Below are 14,445 nucleotides of genomic sequence, written 5' to 3'. Positions count from 1 at the left end.
AGCCGGCTCTCCCCGTCCCAACGCCTTGAGGGCAGCGCCTCTTAACCCTGTCACTGCCATTAGCACACTTTGCTCCTAGGAGAGACTGACCCCTTAACCATGTCACTGCCATTAGTACACTTTGCCCCTAGGAGGGACTGACCCCTTAACCATGTCACTGCCATTAGTACACTTTGCCCCTAGGAGGGACTGACCCCTTAACCATGTCACTGCCATTAGTACACTTTGCCCCTAGGAGGGACTGATCCCTTAACCATGTCACTGCCATTAGTACACTTTGCCTCTAGGAGGGACTGACCCCTTAACCATGTCACTGCCATTAGTACACTTTGCCCCTAGGAGGGACTGACCCCTTAACCATGTCACTGCCATTAGTACACTTTGCCCCTAGGAGGGACTGACCCCTTAACCATGTCACTGCCATTAGTACACTTTGCCCCTAGGAGGGACTGACCCCTTAACCATGTCACTGCCATTAGTACACTTTGCCCCTAGGAGAGACTGACCCCTTAACCATGTCACTGCCGTTAGTACACTTTGCCCCTAGGAGGGACTGACCTCATAAATCTAAAAATCGAACTGAAAATCATATTTATGAATAGCGGACAGTACATGGCGTTAGTCAGAGTCTCTTCTCCAAACCAAGAATAAATTCTGCAGCAATTGATCAGGGCCTGGTCGCCAGGCTCCCAGAAACACACACAGGCGGCCATTTTTATGACCCCATCAAAAAATAAATAAATGGATTTACTTAGCCGATTACGATGAAAAGAAGCCCGTGGTATAAATCCTCCCTCCCCAAGAGAACCATTATGGGAGCCCCCTCCAATACTTTCCGCCGCTGCCCTATGACCCGGCCACAAACCCTCCCCCCCCCTCCCCCCAGGAACGTGTCACGGGACCCGCACGGTGATCTTACGATGGTCAGCAGCCCGGAGGTCAGGCTGGAGATCAGGTCTTTGCCGGCTCTGGCGCACACGATGGTGTTGTGAGCCCCGGACACCGCCGGGCCGTGGTCGGCCGTCACCATCAGGCACATCTCGATGAAGTGGGAGGCGTACTTGGGGACCCTGCGGGGGGAGAGGAGAGGGGGGGGGGAGAGGAGAGGGGGGGGGGGAAAGAGGACACTGGGGTGAGGAACGGTCTCCGGAGAGCGGGAGGGCTGCCCAGTAGTATGACTGACCCTATAACAGGACATCCTATAGCACAAGTCTCCCTATTGTATACTACACTACCACTCACCTTATACCAGAACACCCTGCCATATAACACCCTATTATCTAACTCATCCTACACTACCACTCACCCTATACCACAAGACCCTGCCATATAACACCCTATAATCTAACTCATCCTACACTACCACTCACCCTATACCACAAGACCCTGCCATATAACACCCTATAATCTAACTCATCCTACACTACCACTCACCCTATACCACAAGACCCTGCCATATAACACCCTATAATCTAACTCATCCTACACTACCACTCACCCTATACCACAAGACCCTGCCATATAACACCCTATAATCTAACTCATCCTACACTACCACTCACCCTATACCACAAGACCCTGCCATATAACACCCTATAATCTAACTCATCCTACACTACCACTCAACTTATACCAGAACACCAGGCCATATAACACCCTATAATCTAACTCATCCTACACTACCACTCACCCTATACCACAAGACCCTGCCATATAACACCCTATAATCTAACTCATCCTACACTACCACTCACCCTATACCAGAACACCCTGCCATATAACACCCTATAATCTAACTCATCCTACACTACCACTCACCCTATACCAGAACACCAGGCCATATAACACCCTATAATCTAACTTATCCTACACTACCACTCACCCTATACCAGAACACCAGGCCATATAACACCCTATAATCTAACTCATCCTACACTACCACTCACCCTATACCAGAACACCAGGCCATATAACACCCTATAATCTAACTTATCCTACACGAGAACACCCTGCCATATAACACCCTATAATCTAACTCATCCTACACTACCACTCACCCTATACCAGAACACCAGGCCATATAACATCCTATAACCTAACTCATCCTAAACTACCACTCACCCTATACCAGAACACCAGGCCATATAACATCCTATAACCTAACTCATCCTACACTACCACTCACCCTATACCAGAACACCCTGCCATATAACATCCTACAATCTAACTCATCCTACACTACCACTCACCCTATACCAGAACACCCTGCCATATAACATCCTACAATCTAACTCATCCTACACTACCACTCACCCTATACCAGAACACCCTGCCATATAACATCCTACAATCTAACTCATCCTACACTACCACTCACTCTATACCACAAGACCCTGCCATATAACACCCTATAATCTAACTCATCCTACACTACCACTCACCCTGCCATATAACACCCTATAATCTAACTCATCCTACACTACCACTCACCCTATACCAGAACACCAGGCCATATAACATCCTATAACCTAACTCATCCTACACGAGAACACCCCGCCATATAACACCCTATAAATCAAACTCCCCTTAAAACACAACATCCTATAAATTCAACGTGTCCAACAATATAACGAGCGAACAGCCTTCATCAACCCTATAACCGCGCCAGCCTCCCTACCCACGGGCTCCGTCTTTGCGTCACTACCTTCGGAGTGGGCGATTCCCGTTTGAAATCGCTGTGCCCGCGCCTGGTGACCCTGGGATACCAAACTCGCGGCATCTCTCCGTGCCTCGGGCAACAAACTTAAGATTGTAAGCTCTTGGGGGTCAGGGAAGTTTACATAGCGCCGAGTACACCGCCACCCATATAGAAGATACAATCCCATCACACACTGGGAACCTTCGATAAGGCCCAACGGCAACGCTGTAGGCACATGCTGCCTGATGATGGTAGCAATGTTGGGTAGAAACGTTGGCTACATGGTGTATTATGGACCAACGCTTCCACTACCGACATCCTTACTGGGGTTGCGGGAAGACTTCCCGTCTCATCGAGCCAATCAGCTTTCAGTGGTCTAGTGGTAACATCCATACGACACGTCTCCCCCCCCCCGGAGCTCTCACCGTCTCTGGAACCAGAGCAGCCCCAGGACGCCCCCTATGCCGATGTCCTCCTTGAAGACGTCGGTGATGGGCATGCCGGCGTAGATGAGCTCCTGGCCGCGCTCGTCGCAGATGCTGGTCATGAAGGAGGCCGGCTTACGGATAAGACCCAACTCCTGGGGTGAGGAACGTGAGAGGGGGAGGTGAGCTAACGACAGGGACGTGTTTAATGGGTTAAAGGGGTTAAAGGGGCAGTCCCACGTAGGGGCTAAGTGACCCAATGACAGGGGCGTGTTAAATGGGTTAAAGGGGCAGTCCCACGTAGGGGCAAAGTAACACAAACCCCCCATCCCACTCTTCGCCGCACCCCTCCCACACCCGCTCTCCTGCACACACCCTTCCCCTCCCACTCTCTTCCCCGCACCCACCCCTCCCCCACAATGCTGTAGCCCGCTCAACCCACACTCACCCTCGCCCAGGAGTAATCCATGGGCACCGTAGGAGGGGGCACCTCTTCGGCGGGCACAATCTCTCCTTTGTCAACGAGATCCTTGTACACCGACCTTAAAAACAAAAACACACCACCCCACGCCCCACATGGTCACCCTTTGGTTCTTACAGCCCTGCAGGCACTGGGTCACTTATGTCTCTGCCCCAAAGAGCCAACATTCTAATCAAGTTATTCTGCGATGGGTCTTCTAGGCCCAACCTCAAGTGACTGACAAAAGGCCGGGGTCCGCAGAGAGGACAACCGTGTCCCACTTGATCAGGCGAGAGTCCGAAATATGACAAAGATTATATAGACCGATTACACACCAGCCTCCCAACGTTTATCCTATTAAAAAGATTCGCCGGGATTGGGTTCCATTTGGTGCCAAGCGGCGACTTGCCCCATGTTTGGTCAGGGCCAGTGTGAGCCATCTGCCGCTAAACCCCGGGGGGCGTCCCACTCACTGGATCACGTCTCCCAGCTCGTCGAAGCTGCGCGGGACGAAGACTCCGGCTTCCTTCAAGGCCTGGTTTTTGGCGACGGCCGTCTCAGAGGCCTGGTTGGCGCAGGCCCCCGCGTGGCCGAACTGCACCTGCGCGTGACGGGAGAACAAGAGCGTTTCGGGGTCAACGACGGTGCCCACCTCCCAACGGGTCGCGGCGAGGGTTTCGAGGCAACCTCCACCCCCCACTAAGCCACGTAACACTGGGTGAGGGTGTGGAACGCAGTGATGGCGGTCGGATGCGAAACGCGTTGCCAACGTTTACGACCGGTGTTCTAGAACAAGGATTTGTTCGTAGCTTTTATTACCCCAATTAAAATGTGGCCTAATTGCAAAGATTACAATGACAAACGCCATAATTTGAGGGTTCGTTAGGGGCTCAGGAATCACTGCTCAAGAAAGCAAAGACGCAGCGAATCGAGTAGTGACCAGTCCAGGTGACAGTGGCAGCCATGATTAAAAGGCCCGCTGTATTTCAGCAATGCCCGGATATTCAAATAAAACCTGTAGGAAGCATGGAGAGGGGCGTCCTGTTTGGAGGGCGGAGTAAAAAGTTGCGGCCATATTTTCCCCACCGCTAAATATCGTAAGCGTATTCCAATCTACACAGGATCCAGCCAGTGTGCAAAGCCATTTACAGACAAGACACATCACCGGAGGAGTCCCTGCCCACGAAGAGCTTACAACCCAAGAAGTGTATTCTGCTGGTGACGTTACAGTGATCTGCAGCCATAGACCCATGAGTACCACCGACAAGGCCCCTTAGGTCACCAACAGTAGCGTTATTTCTTAAAGCTTTGGTCTCCACCGAGATGGCGGGGGCGCCAACAGAGATGGCGGGGGCGCCAACAGAGATGGCGGGGGGCGCCAACAGAGATGGCGGGGGCGCCAACAGAGATGGCGGGGGCGCCAACAGAGATGGCGGGGGCGCCAACAGAGATGGCGGGGGCGCCAACAGAGATGGCGGGGGGCGCCAACAGAGATGGCGGGGGCGCCAACAGAGATGGCGGGGGCGCCAACAGAGATGGCGGGGGCGCCAACAGAGATGGCGGGGGCGCCAACAGAGGTGGCGGGGGCGCCAACAGAGGTGGCGGGGGCGCCAACAGAGGTGGCGGGGCGCCAACAGAGGTGGCGGGGCGCCAACAGAGATGGCGGGGCGCCAACAGAGATGGCGGGGCGCTAACAGAGATGGCGGGGCGCCAACAGAGATGGCGGGGCGCCAACAGAGATGGCGGGGTTGGGAGGAGGCATCTAGGAGGGGGTCGAGATGCCTCAGGATCAGAGCGAGTCCCCAGGTCGAGAGGGCGACTATTTGGGTAGGGTTACCTCGGATGAGAACATGGTGGCACAGGTCCCAATACACCAGCACACCACCGGCTTAGTCAGGCGGCCCTCCTGTATCCCGCGGGAGATCTTGTATTCCTCGGTCCCTCCTATCTGTGGGAGGGGGGGGGGGGGGTGGGGAGCAGAAACAACTTTATTGTATAGTTATGGAATTGCAGCAGGGGGGGTGGGGGGGCTCCAGAGCTGCCCCGTGTTAATTCCAGCACTGGGGAACCCCTTGCTCCCCGAGATACAGAGCTCCGTAGGGGGGGCGCCGGTGAGCAGCATGGCAGATTGAAAATGTCCCGTGTCCCGCCGGCCAATAGGAAGCCGTTATGTCATCGCTTGCGACTTCCTATTGGCCGGCGGGACCGGGACATTTAAAATCTGCGGAGCGCGCTGCTGGCGCCCGCCTACGGGAGAGCGGTATCTCGGGGAGCAAGGGGTCCCCGGAGCTGGGATTAACGGGGTTCCGATCCGGAGACCCCCCCAGCTGCCCACCTAAAAGGTGTGGGGGGGGGGGGGGGGGGAGAACGTTTTTTGGGGGAGTATCTGCTCCTATAACATCACTGATAATTATATACGGCACGGGCTGTGTACACAGATAACCCACTCCCACTTCAATGACTGGTCTCCCATCTCCACCTCACCCAAAGTCAATGTTGACTTAAATGCTTATTTTTAATTCTTTGAGGAGAGAAAGGGGGACGTTATCATTTTATCTGTAGGAACGACGCCGACGCGTACCAGGGCGCAGTGCGACGACACAAGGACCCCTCACCTCTCCGAGCACCACGATCATTTTGACCCCCGGAGTGTCTTCGTAACGCAGGACGTGGTCCATAAACGTGGATCCGGGATACCTGCGAGAGGGGGCGGGACTAGGTTTAAACTCCTTCCAGGTCACGGGGGTCACTTCGGGTCCCAGGAGGGACGGCGCCTATAGATAAACTAGGTCGGAGGTCAATGCAACACGGGCAGGATTACACTGCGAGGTCTTGCAGGCTGCTCACGTCCCAGTGTGCATCAGTGTGAGTGTGTGTGTGTGTCAGTGTGTGTGTGTGTGTGTGTGTGTGCATCAGTGTGCGTCAGTGTGTGTGTGTGTCAGTGTGTGTGTGTGTGTATCAGTGTGTGTGTGTGTGTGTCAGTGTGTGTGTGTGTGTGTGTATCAGTGTGTGTGTGTGTGTGTATCAGTGTGTGTGTGTGTATCAGTGTGTGTGTGTGTGTGTGTGTATCAGTGTGTGTGTGTGTATCAGTGTGTGTGTGTATCAGTGTGTGTGTGTGCGCCAGTCTGCTGTGTGTGTCAGTCTGCGTGTGTGTGTGTATCCGAGTCAGTCTGCTCTGTGTGTATCAGTGTATATATGTATGTATCCAAGTGTGTGTATCCTGCTCTGCATCAGTGTGTGTGTTTGTGTGTGTGTGTGTGTATCTGAGTTAGTGTGTTCTATGTTTATCAGTACGAGTGTATCTGAAGTCAGTCGCCTCTGTGCATATCAGTGTGTGTGTGTGTGTGTGTGTGTGTGTCTGCTCAGTGTGTGTATGTACTGTAAGTATGTATGTAAGCAAGTCTGCTCTGTGTGTTTCACTGTGTGTGTGTGTATCAGTGTGTGTGTGTATCAGTGTGTGTGTGTGTGTGAGTCTGCTCTCTGTGTCTTACTTTGTCTGCTATAGCCCTACAATGTGTGTCCCCCTATAGCCCAGTCTGGCACTGTATACATTTGCAGGACGTGTGGATCCTCTTTCACCATTCTTTAAAAGCAGCACAATCTCCAGCACAAAGCTTTTCCTGTACTACTACGGACTAAACATGGCGGAGGTTTACCCATGGACAAGCCAATGGGATCCAGCCACAGAACACTGCTGGGTTCCACTAGAGATACCGGGAGAAGCCCCCTTACCTGTCTCCGCCTATGGCCACCCCCTCAAACACGCCGTCCGTGGTCCTGGAGATGATGTTGTTGAGCTCGTTGGACATGCCCCCCGAGCGGGACACGTAAGCGACGCTGCCGGGGCGGTACAGCTTGGACGCCAAGATGTTGTCCAACATGCCCCCGTGTTGCCGATCTTGAAGCACCCAGGCTTGATGCCCCCGACCTGGGGAAGAGACGCGTGGTTCAGGAACCCAATTTCTTGGTATTAACCTTTAGGGGGGTCCAATTATTGTCCCCATGACCTCACAACGCCCCACTCTGGTTGACGTCATCCATTAAGAGATGTGTCTCCATTAATGACGTGGGAAGCCTTCCCTCGAATGGCCGTTAACCCCAATCTGGGCGTGTGTTATGGATAGCCGTATTAATGACCTCCGGTGCGGCTTCCTCTTCGTGTGGAGATCCTGGATGCACTTGGAAAGCCTAGTGGCCTACCAAGGCAAAGAGTGGGCCTACCAAGGCAAAGAGTGGGCCTACCAAGGCAAAGAGTGGGCCTACCAAGGCAAAGAGTGGGCCTACCAAGGCAAAGAGTGGGCCTACCAAGGCAAAGAGTGGGCCTACCAAGGCAAAGAGTGGGCCCACCAAGGAGGACAATGACCGGTCGGACAATGACCGGTCCACCCATCGCAAGGCAGATGGGAGACTCATTACCGTTGCCGGGCCGATGATAGTGACCCCCTTCTCGTCTGCCGTCTTGATGAGCTTCCTGGTTAGAGCCTCGGGGATCCCTTCGGCAATGATTGCAATGGTGCGGATCTGTGGGGGAGGGAATTGGAGGGGGCAGGTGAGAAAGGGATTCCTTTAAAAGGGGGGGCAGCCCTGCCCACGAATGTCAGCAAACCCTACTAAGACAAGTGGTTCGGGCTGGAAACACCAACCCACATCTCATAACACACGAGGGGGCGTCTGACCTGTGGGTAGTTCATTGTCTCCACGGTGCTGTCATAGGCAGACCTCAGGGACGCGAAGTTGATGAGGACGTCTACTTCGGGGTGCTTCCTCATGGCGTCCGCCATGTTTTTGAAGACGGGGATCAGGATCTCCTTGTGACCCCAGTAGAACTTCTGCTTGTGGTCCCCCCTGTTCACGAGGGAGACATCTAGTTACCCCCTCCTCTGCCATTTTTTTTGCCATGAAACGGGCGGGAGCGGCGGCAGAAAGTGTTACTTACGTGAAAGGGTAAACCATGGCGGCCACCGAGGGCTCCGTGCGCGAGCAGATGTAGTCAAAGTCCAGCATGCCTTGCACCGCCCGCGTCTGCATGCCCCACACGATGCCTTTGGTGTGTCGGCTGACCAGGGTGGTGGTTTTAGCTGCCAAGAGACAAAACCCAAGAGGGGGGGAGGGGGTCATCCTCGCAAGGACCTCACTTGTAGTGGGCGTTAAAGACACAGCGATGGTTCCAAGCATCCGACCCCCTGATTTGAAAACCTTGAAGGCCACAGGTCATGCCAACGAAAACATAAACACACACGGACCCCCCCCACCCCCCATAACCCACCCCACCAACTTCAAACATCGGGTCAACCAATCTGATCCTGGCTTTCTTAAACCCCCTTTCCCTGGTAGGAGCTCAACGCCAAGACGCCATTTCTTTTAAAACCCTTAATGTTGCCCCGAAAACCTTATCGTGGCTGGGTTTTTCTATAGTACAGAGTGCACGAGGACCTCGTTATTAGGTGGATATTAGCAGTTGTTCGTCCAAATAAAAAGAAGGTTATCCCCCCAGTACTGCAGTCCTCGGGTATTCTGGGGCCGTCGTATCTGGACTAAGACAGCGATTTCTATTTCATAATTAACCGTTTCTCGTTCCTTAGTTCAACACCACGGCTCTTGTGTTGCTGTTCTCCCCCCCCCCCTCCCCCTTTCTTTAAAATCTCCCAAAATTAAAAATGGCGGACATGTCTCTTGGTTCGGTTATTTCCATATTGATGCGGTTATCGTCGACACGCGACTGGGCGAGGGGGGTAAGCCAGCCTGAAGCATGCGACTAACTTGCGCGGCTGGAAGGCTGCTGCCCCGACCCTTGGAAACCCCAATAGGCAGGCTTCGCGATCACCACGCTGGCCTATGAAGTGGGAAGACCAAAAAAAAGATCCAAGATTCTGTGCCCAAGTTTTCCAGAGCAACCCACGGGCCGGGCAAAAAGGCATTTGCCAAAAGATGTTTATTAAACTTGTGAGTGTCTCCATAGAAGCCAAATGCTATGGAGGTTTTTTTTTTTACAATCATTAATCTCTCTTTTGTGGGAACACTGTGCGTTGTCGCACATCCAACTAAGTTGTTGATCGGGACTCTTCCCCCCCTCTTGTGGTCATCCGTTTAAAGAGATACAGGGGAAGAGCAACAGTTGCCCGATCAGAATGACACTGCGCTCGAAACCTCTTTCATTTTACACGGGGGGGGGGGGGGGAGGCAAACGCGCGACAATTTGAATTTAAAGTGGCGAGTCGCCAATTGCATTCATAAAGGGGCTGCCATTTTAATAACCCAGTTCCAAATCCCGCCTGACCAACAGGGAGCCCACTTGATTAGGTATGTGTGGATCGGTAAAACCTGGTCTGTCGGTGGCATCCGAGAACCTCGGGAGTTACAGGAAAGCAGTTTTATTTCCCCCCCCCCCCCATCCCCTCCCCGAAAACACGCAGCCCCTTCACCGGCTCTCCTTCCACCTGAAAAAAGGACAGACGCGTAAACCGTACCACCACCGGAAAAAAAAAGGGGAGAAGAGCGGAGGAGCGGACAGACGGAGAACAGCCAACAACCAAGCGAACCGCCGGCGCCTCCTACCTGTAGCAGAATCGCCTGCGGCCGCTGAATCTGTTGAAAGGAGAGAGTTAGCGGTGCGGAGCCGGCGAACAATGGCCGAGGCGGGACGGGGTGGGGGGGGGGGGGGGGGGGGGGAAGGAAAGAGGGGGAGGCAGGGGGTGACCCGGAGGAGGGACGGCCCCGGAGGGGGTGGGGGAGGGGCCCCAGCCGGCAACACGCTCTCTCTCTCTCCCTCTAACATTGTGCTGCGGTGGGATTTAGAGGAAGGTTTTTACTTTTTTTTTTTTTTGCTGATCGATAATAATAATAAAAAAAATATTAAAAAATAAATAAATAAAAAATATTTAAAAAAAAAAAAAAGGAAGATTTGATGGTTTGAAGAATTTCTAAACAGGAGGTGTTTGGGGAGATTGATAGTCTCCTATAGAAAAGCCCAAAACGCTGATCGTTTTGAAATAGACTTGATTCCCCCCCCCCCCCCCCCCCCCGAGTTCTGGAATGCCTGCGTCCATCTTGTCTGTATTCCAGGTCCCAGCACTGTGCACCAAAGCAGGATCCCACTTTCAGTGGGAGGGAGAGAGAGTGCCAGTGTATTAAAAAGGGTATTCCATCCATATCCACACGTATACCTGTGGCAATGGATTAAATACCCCTTTCCCTCCCCCTCCCCCCCCCCCGCTCTACCTGTAGTGCCCCGTCTCCATCCTTGGTCATTTGATTGTGAAGAACCTTTTTTTCTTTTATACGCTATTTATGACGCGTGCACTTGCCAATTGTGAGCTAAATAGGTTTGTATATACAGTGTGCTTTCTCTATCCCTTTTTCTATACGGGTATGTACATATACATATAGATCTCGCACACACAGCTAGATTATTAGCACAGTATATTAACGGGCAGTACAAAAAAAATGTTTCGTCGGGTCTGGGACCTTCCTCAGGGTCGCGGAACACACACACGGAACACACATACGGAACACGGAACACACACACGGAACACACACGGAACACACCTATTTTAAACTGCTTATTCGGAAAGTAAATTGCGACGATACTTGGTCTAAAACTACATCGTACATCGGATAACAAACAAAAAAAAGCGATTAAGAGATTAGGATTGACGGGAAACCGAAAAACCATCGAACCCCGTCGCTGCTTAAACAAAAATATTTGGAGGTGAAAATGGCAAAGGTTAGCAGGGTCAGAAGATTCTCTCTCTCTCTCTTTAACACAGCGCGAACAAGAACCGCAAAGTAGTGTTTGCACCCAGAATCCTCTGGGACAGGATCGGTTTAACCCCTACACTGGATGTAGCCTGCCAGGAGAAGACTTCCAGCTGTATTTTTCCCTTTATATACTCATGTTGTAGAGGGGGGGAAACACCATCAACAAATGATATCTATATCTATTTTAAACAGTGTCCCCCTGTAACAGGGTAAATAAAAGCCACATGCCTGGAAAACCTATGTCTAGTCTGCAGTGCAGCACTGACTAGGTTAACTTCAGCTGGGAACCTCAGGACAATTAGTTGGATCCCAGCTGCCTAATCAAGGTGTGTTAAAACCCCAGGCTGTAGACACATGGTGCTGGCTGTTGAGGAGAGAGGAGTAAGCTACTGAAGAGATTACTGATACAAGGTCTGTTAGCAAAGTAGATGAATTAATGAACTGTCTGTCCCCTGCATAGAAAAGGGTAGCTGCATTATTTTTAGACTGTCTGCTAAAGAGAAACTGTTTTGTTTGGTCTGCTGAAGAAAAAGCCATTTTCTTTTGTTTGCTGATGAAAAGCCATTTTTTTCTCTTGTTTGCTGATGAAAAGCTATTTTTGTTTTTGTGTGCTGTATATCTTTTAAGGCTAAATAAATAAGCCTTGTCAAGAAACCCACGTGTGTAGTTGCATGTACCCTGCAACACCCCCTTTCTAAGACGATTAGTCTCTGTAGAACGGAGACCGCCACACTACTTTTAAAAACCATAAGATGAGCATCTTTGACCTTGAACTTGTTGACAAGGTCGTACGGAACGGAAGGAGCCAAAATCAGCGTGAGATTACAGGGAGGGGGAGTGTGGGGGCGCAGGGGCGGGGGAAGCGTTGGGGGTTATTGTATTACCGCTGGGTATGGCCGGCTTGGATTTTTTGGCCGGAGTGATGTCTTCGGGCCTGGACTCGGAGAAGGACGCCGTTCGGCTGGGTGCGGGAGTCTGGAAGAGGGAAGAGAGAAGGAGGGGCGGAGATATATACGTTTCAACACCGTCCTAACGGATTCGTCACCTCTCCCCCGACAACGGACACCCCAAATACGCCACTGAGTGGATCGGGATTGGATACGTCTAGGATAGCCACATTGGTTAACCCCTTCGTTGTCAGAAAAGGGGTCCGCCGTGCGTTGTCATGGGCGTAATCCCATTAAACTGATATAGGAGCGAGACTGAATGATCGTATTTTTTGTGTCTGTATCCATTAGATCCAATGGACCAACACTCAGTTGGTTCCGGTCTCCGATACGGTCACCAGTCACCTCCCCCAGTCTGCCCATTCTCCCACTGGCTGTGAAGCTCCAGGCCCCATATTAACCAAGCTATCTTCTGTTATATTGAGACCTTGAGGCGCTGGAAGACACCTTGGAGTCCAGTGACTTCAACTGGCTTGTAAGGCCTCTTCCAGCACCAGAGTGGGTCTCGTGGCAGCAAAGACGGCCCTAAACCTAAGGTTCTTTCCATATGTAGGACCCCCATGTGTCGACCCTAAATGCCTTTGCTGTATTAAAACTCCCCCACTGCCTTCCACCCCCAGCGCGTGCTCAGTCTACAACACGCACCCATGCTGCACCGTAGTGAGCGCAATTCTGATGCCACAGCAGCAAGGGATTCTGGGAGCAATGGTGGTAGAGACTTACAGAGGAGCTGCCGCTGGCATTCAGCAGGAAGTTGGCGGTGTGGGCCGCGGTGGGGGGCTGGTTGGGTATGGGTCTGTGCCCCAGAGCCATGCCCACGATCGCTGTCATGTGGGTCTCCGTTCCGAACACGTGGATGGGGATTCCGGTGGTTTTACCTGAACGCGGAGGGAGAGAGGGAAAGAGAGAGAGAGAAAGAGAGAGAGAAAAGGAGAGAGAGAAAAAGAGAGAGAGAAAAAGAGAGAGAGAGAGAAAAAGAGAGAGAAAAAGAGGGAGAGAGAGATAAAGAGAGGGAGAGGGAGAGAGGGAGAAAAAGAGAGAGGGAGAGAGAGGGAAAGAGAGAGAGAAAGAAAGAGAGAGAAAGAGAGAAAGAAAGAGAGAGAGAAAGAGAGAGAGAGAAAGAGAGAGAGAAAGAGAGAGAAAAAGAGAGAGAAAAAGAGAGAAAGAGAAAAAGAGAGAGAGAGAAAAAGAGAGAGAGAGAAAGAGAGAGAGAAAAAGAGAGAGAGAGAGAAAAAGAGAGAGAGAGAGAAAAAGAGAGAGAAAGAGAGAAAAAGAGAGAGAGAGAGAAAGAGAAAGAGAGGGAGAAAGAGAAAGAGAGAGAAAAAGAGAAAAAGAGAAAAAGAGAGAGAGAAATCAGCAGCGAAGGACAAACCCTGTGTCGCCGCCTTACAGCTGGTGATGGAAGTGTAATGGTCCGAGCAGCCCTTGTACATCCCCCCCACCGTCCCACCCCGTGGTAAAGCAGTTATTACCCCCTCCACCGTCCCACCCCGTGGTAAAGCAGTTATTACCCCCTCCACCGTCCCACCCCGTGGTAAAGCAGTTATTACCCCCCCCACCGTCCCACCCCGTGGTAAAGCAGTTATTACCCCCCCCACCGTCCCACCCCGTGGTAAAGCAGTTATTACCCCCCCCACCGTCCCACCCCGTGGTAAAGCAGTTATTACCCCCCTCCACCGTCCCACCCCGTGGTAAAGCAGTTATTACCCCCCCCACCGTCCCACCCCGTGGTAAAGCAGTTATTACCCCCCCCACCGTCCCACCCCGTGGTAAAGCAGTTATTACCCCCTCCACCGTCCCACCCCGTGGTAAAGCAGTTATTACCCCCTCCACCGTCCCACCCCGTGGTAAAGCAGTTATTACCCCCTCCACCGTCCCACCCCGTGGTAAAGCAGTTATTACCACCTCCACTGTCCCACCCCGTGGTAAATCAGTTATTACCCCCGCCAGAAGCCTAGGAGTTTCATTCCTCTTGGTATCTTGCCAACCTGGACATGTCCGGCCCTTTGCATAGCGCTTACAAATCTACATCTTTTCATTTCCAGATATATATATTTTTGGATTGATTTTCAGATATCGTATAATTAAGATTAGGGAGAGGGGAAATACAGAAAGCAAAATGGTGGGTGGGAGGCAGATGGATAAACAGGTCTTGGC

The 14,445-nt window shown here is 52.0% G+C and overlaps 1 protein-coding gene across 1 annotated transcript in view; it reads right to left on the bottom strand.

Annotated features, from left to right (window-relative positions):
• The window catches only part of ACLY (ATP citrate lyase), a 30,762-nt gene that overhangs the window by 2,736 nt on the left and 13,581 nt on the right, over positions 1-14,445 (bottom strand). The window contains 14 exon segments of the mRNA XM_075580300.1: positions 920-1,070; positions 3,124-3,278; positions 3,572-3,665; positions 4,057-4,184; positions 5,421-5,531; positions 6,199-6,280; positions 7,316-7,472; positions 7,475-7,511; positions 8,000-8,104; positions 8,260-8,428; positions 8,520-8,661; positions 10,139-10,168; positions 12,226-12,316; positions 13,012-13,166. Coding sequence (XP_075436415.1) covers positions 920-1,070; positions 3,124-3,278; positions 3,572-3,665; positions 4,057-4,184; positions 5,421-5,531; positions 6,199-6,280; positions 7,316-7,472; positions 7,475-7,511; positions 8,000-8,104; positions 8,260-8,428; positions 8,520-8,661; positions 10,139-10,168; positions 12,226-12,316; positions 13,012-13,166 — 1,607 coding nt within the window.

The sequence above is a fragment of the Ascaphus truei genome, chromosome 23 (assembly GCF_040206685.1).
Source record: "Ascaphus truei isolate aAscTru1 chromosome 23, aAscTru1.hap1, whole genome shotgun sequence".
Lineage (NCBI taxonomy): Eukaryota > Metazoa > Chordata > Amphibia > Anura > Ascaphidae > Ascaphus > Ascaphus truei.
Note: the sequence above shows the minus strand (reverse complement) of the source record. Positions and strands in the feature narration are given on the sequence as shown.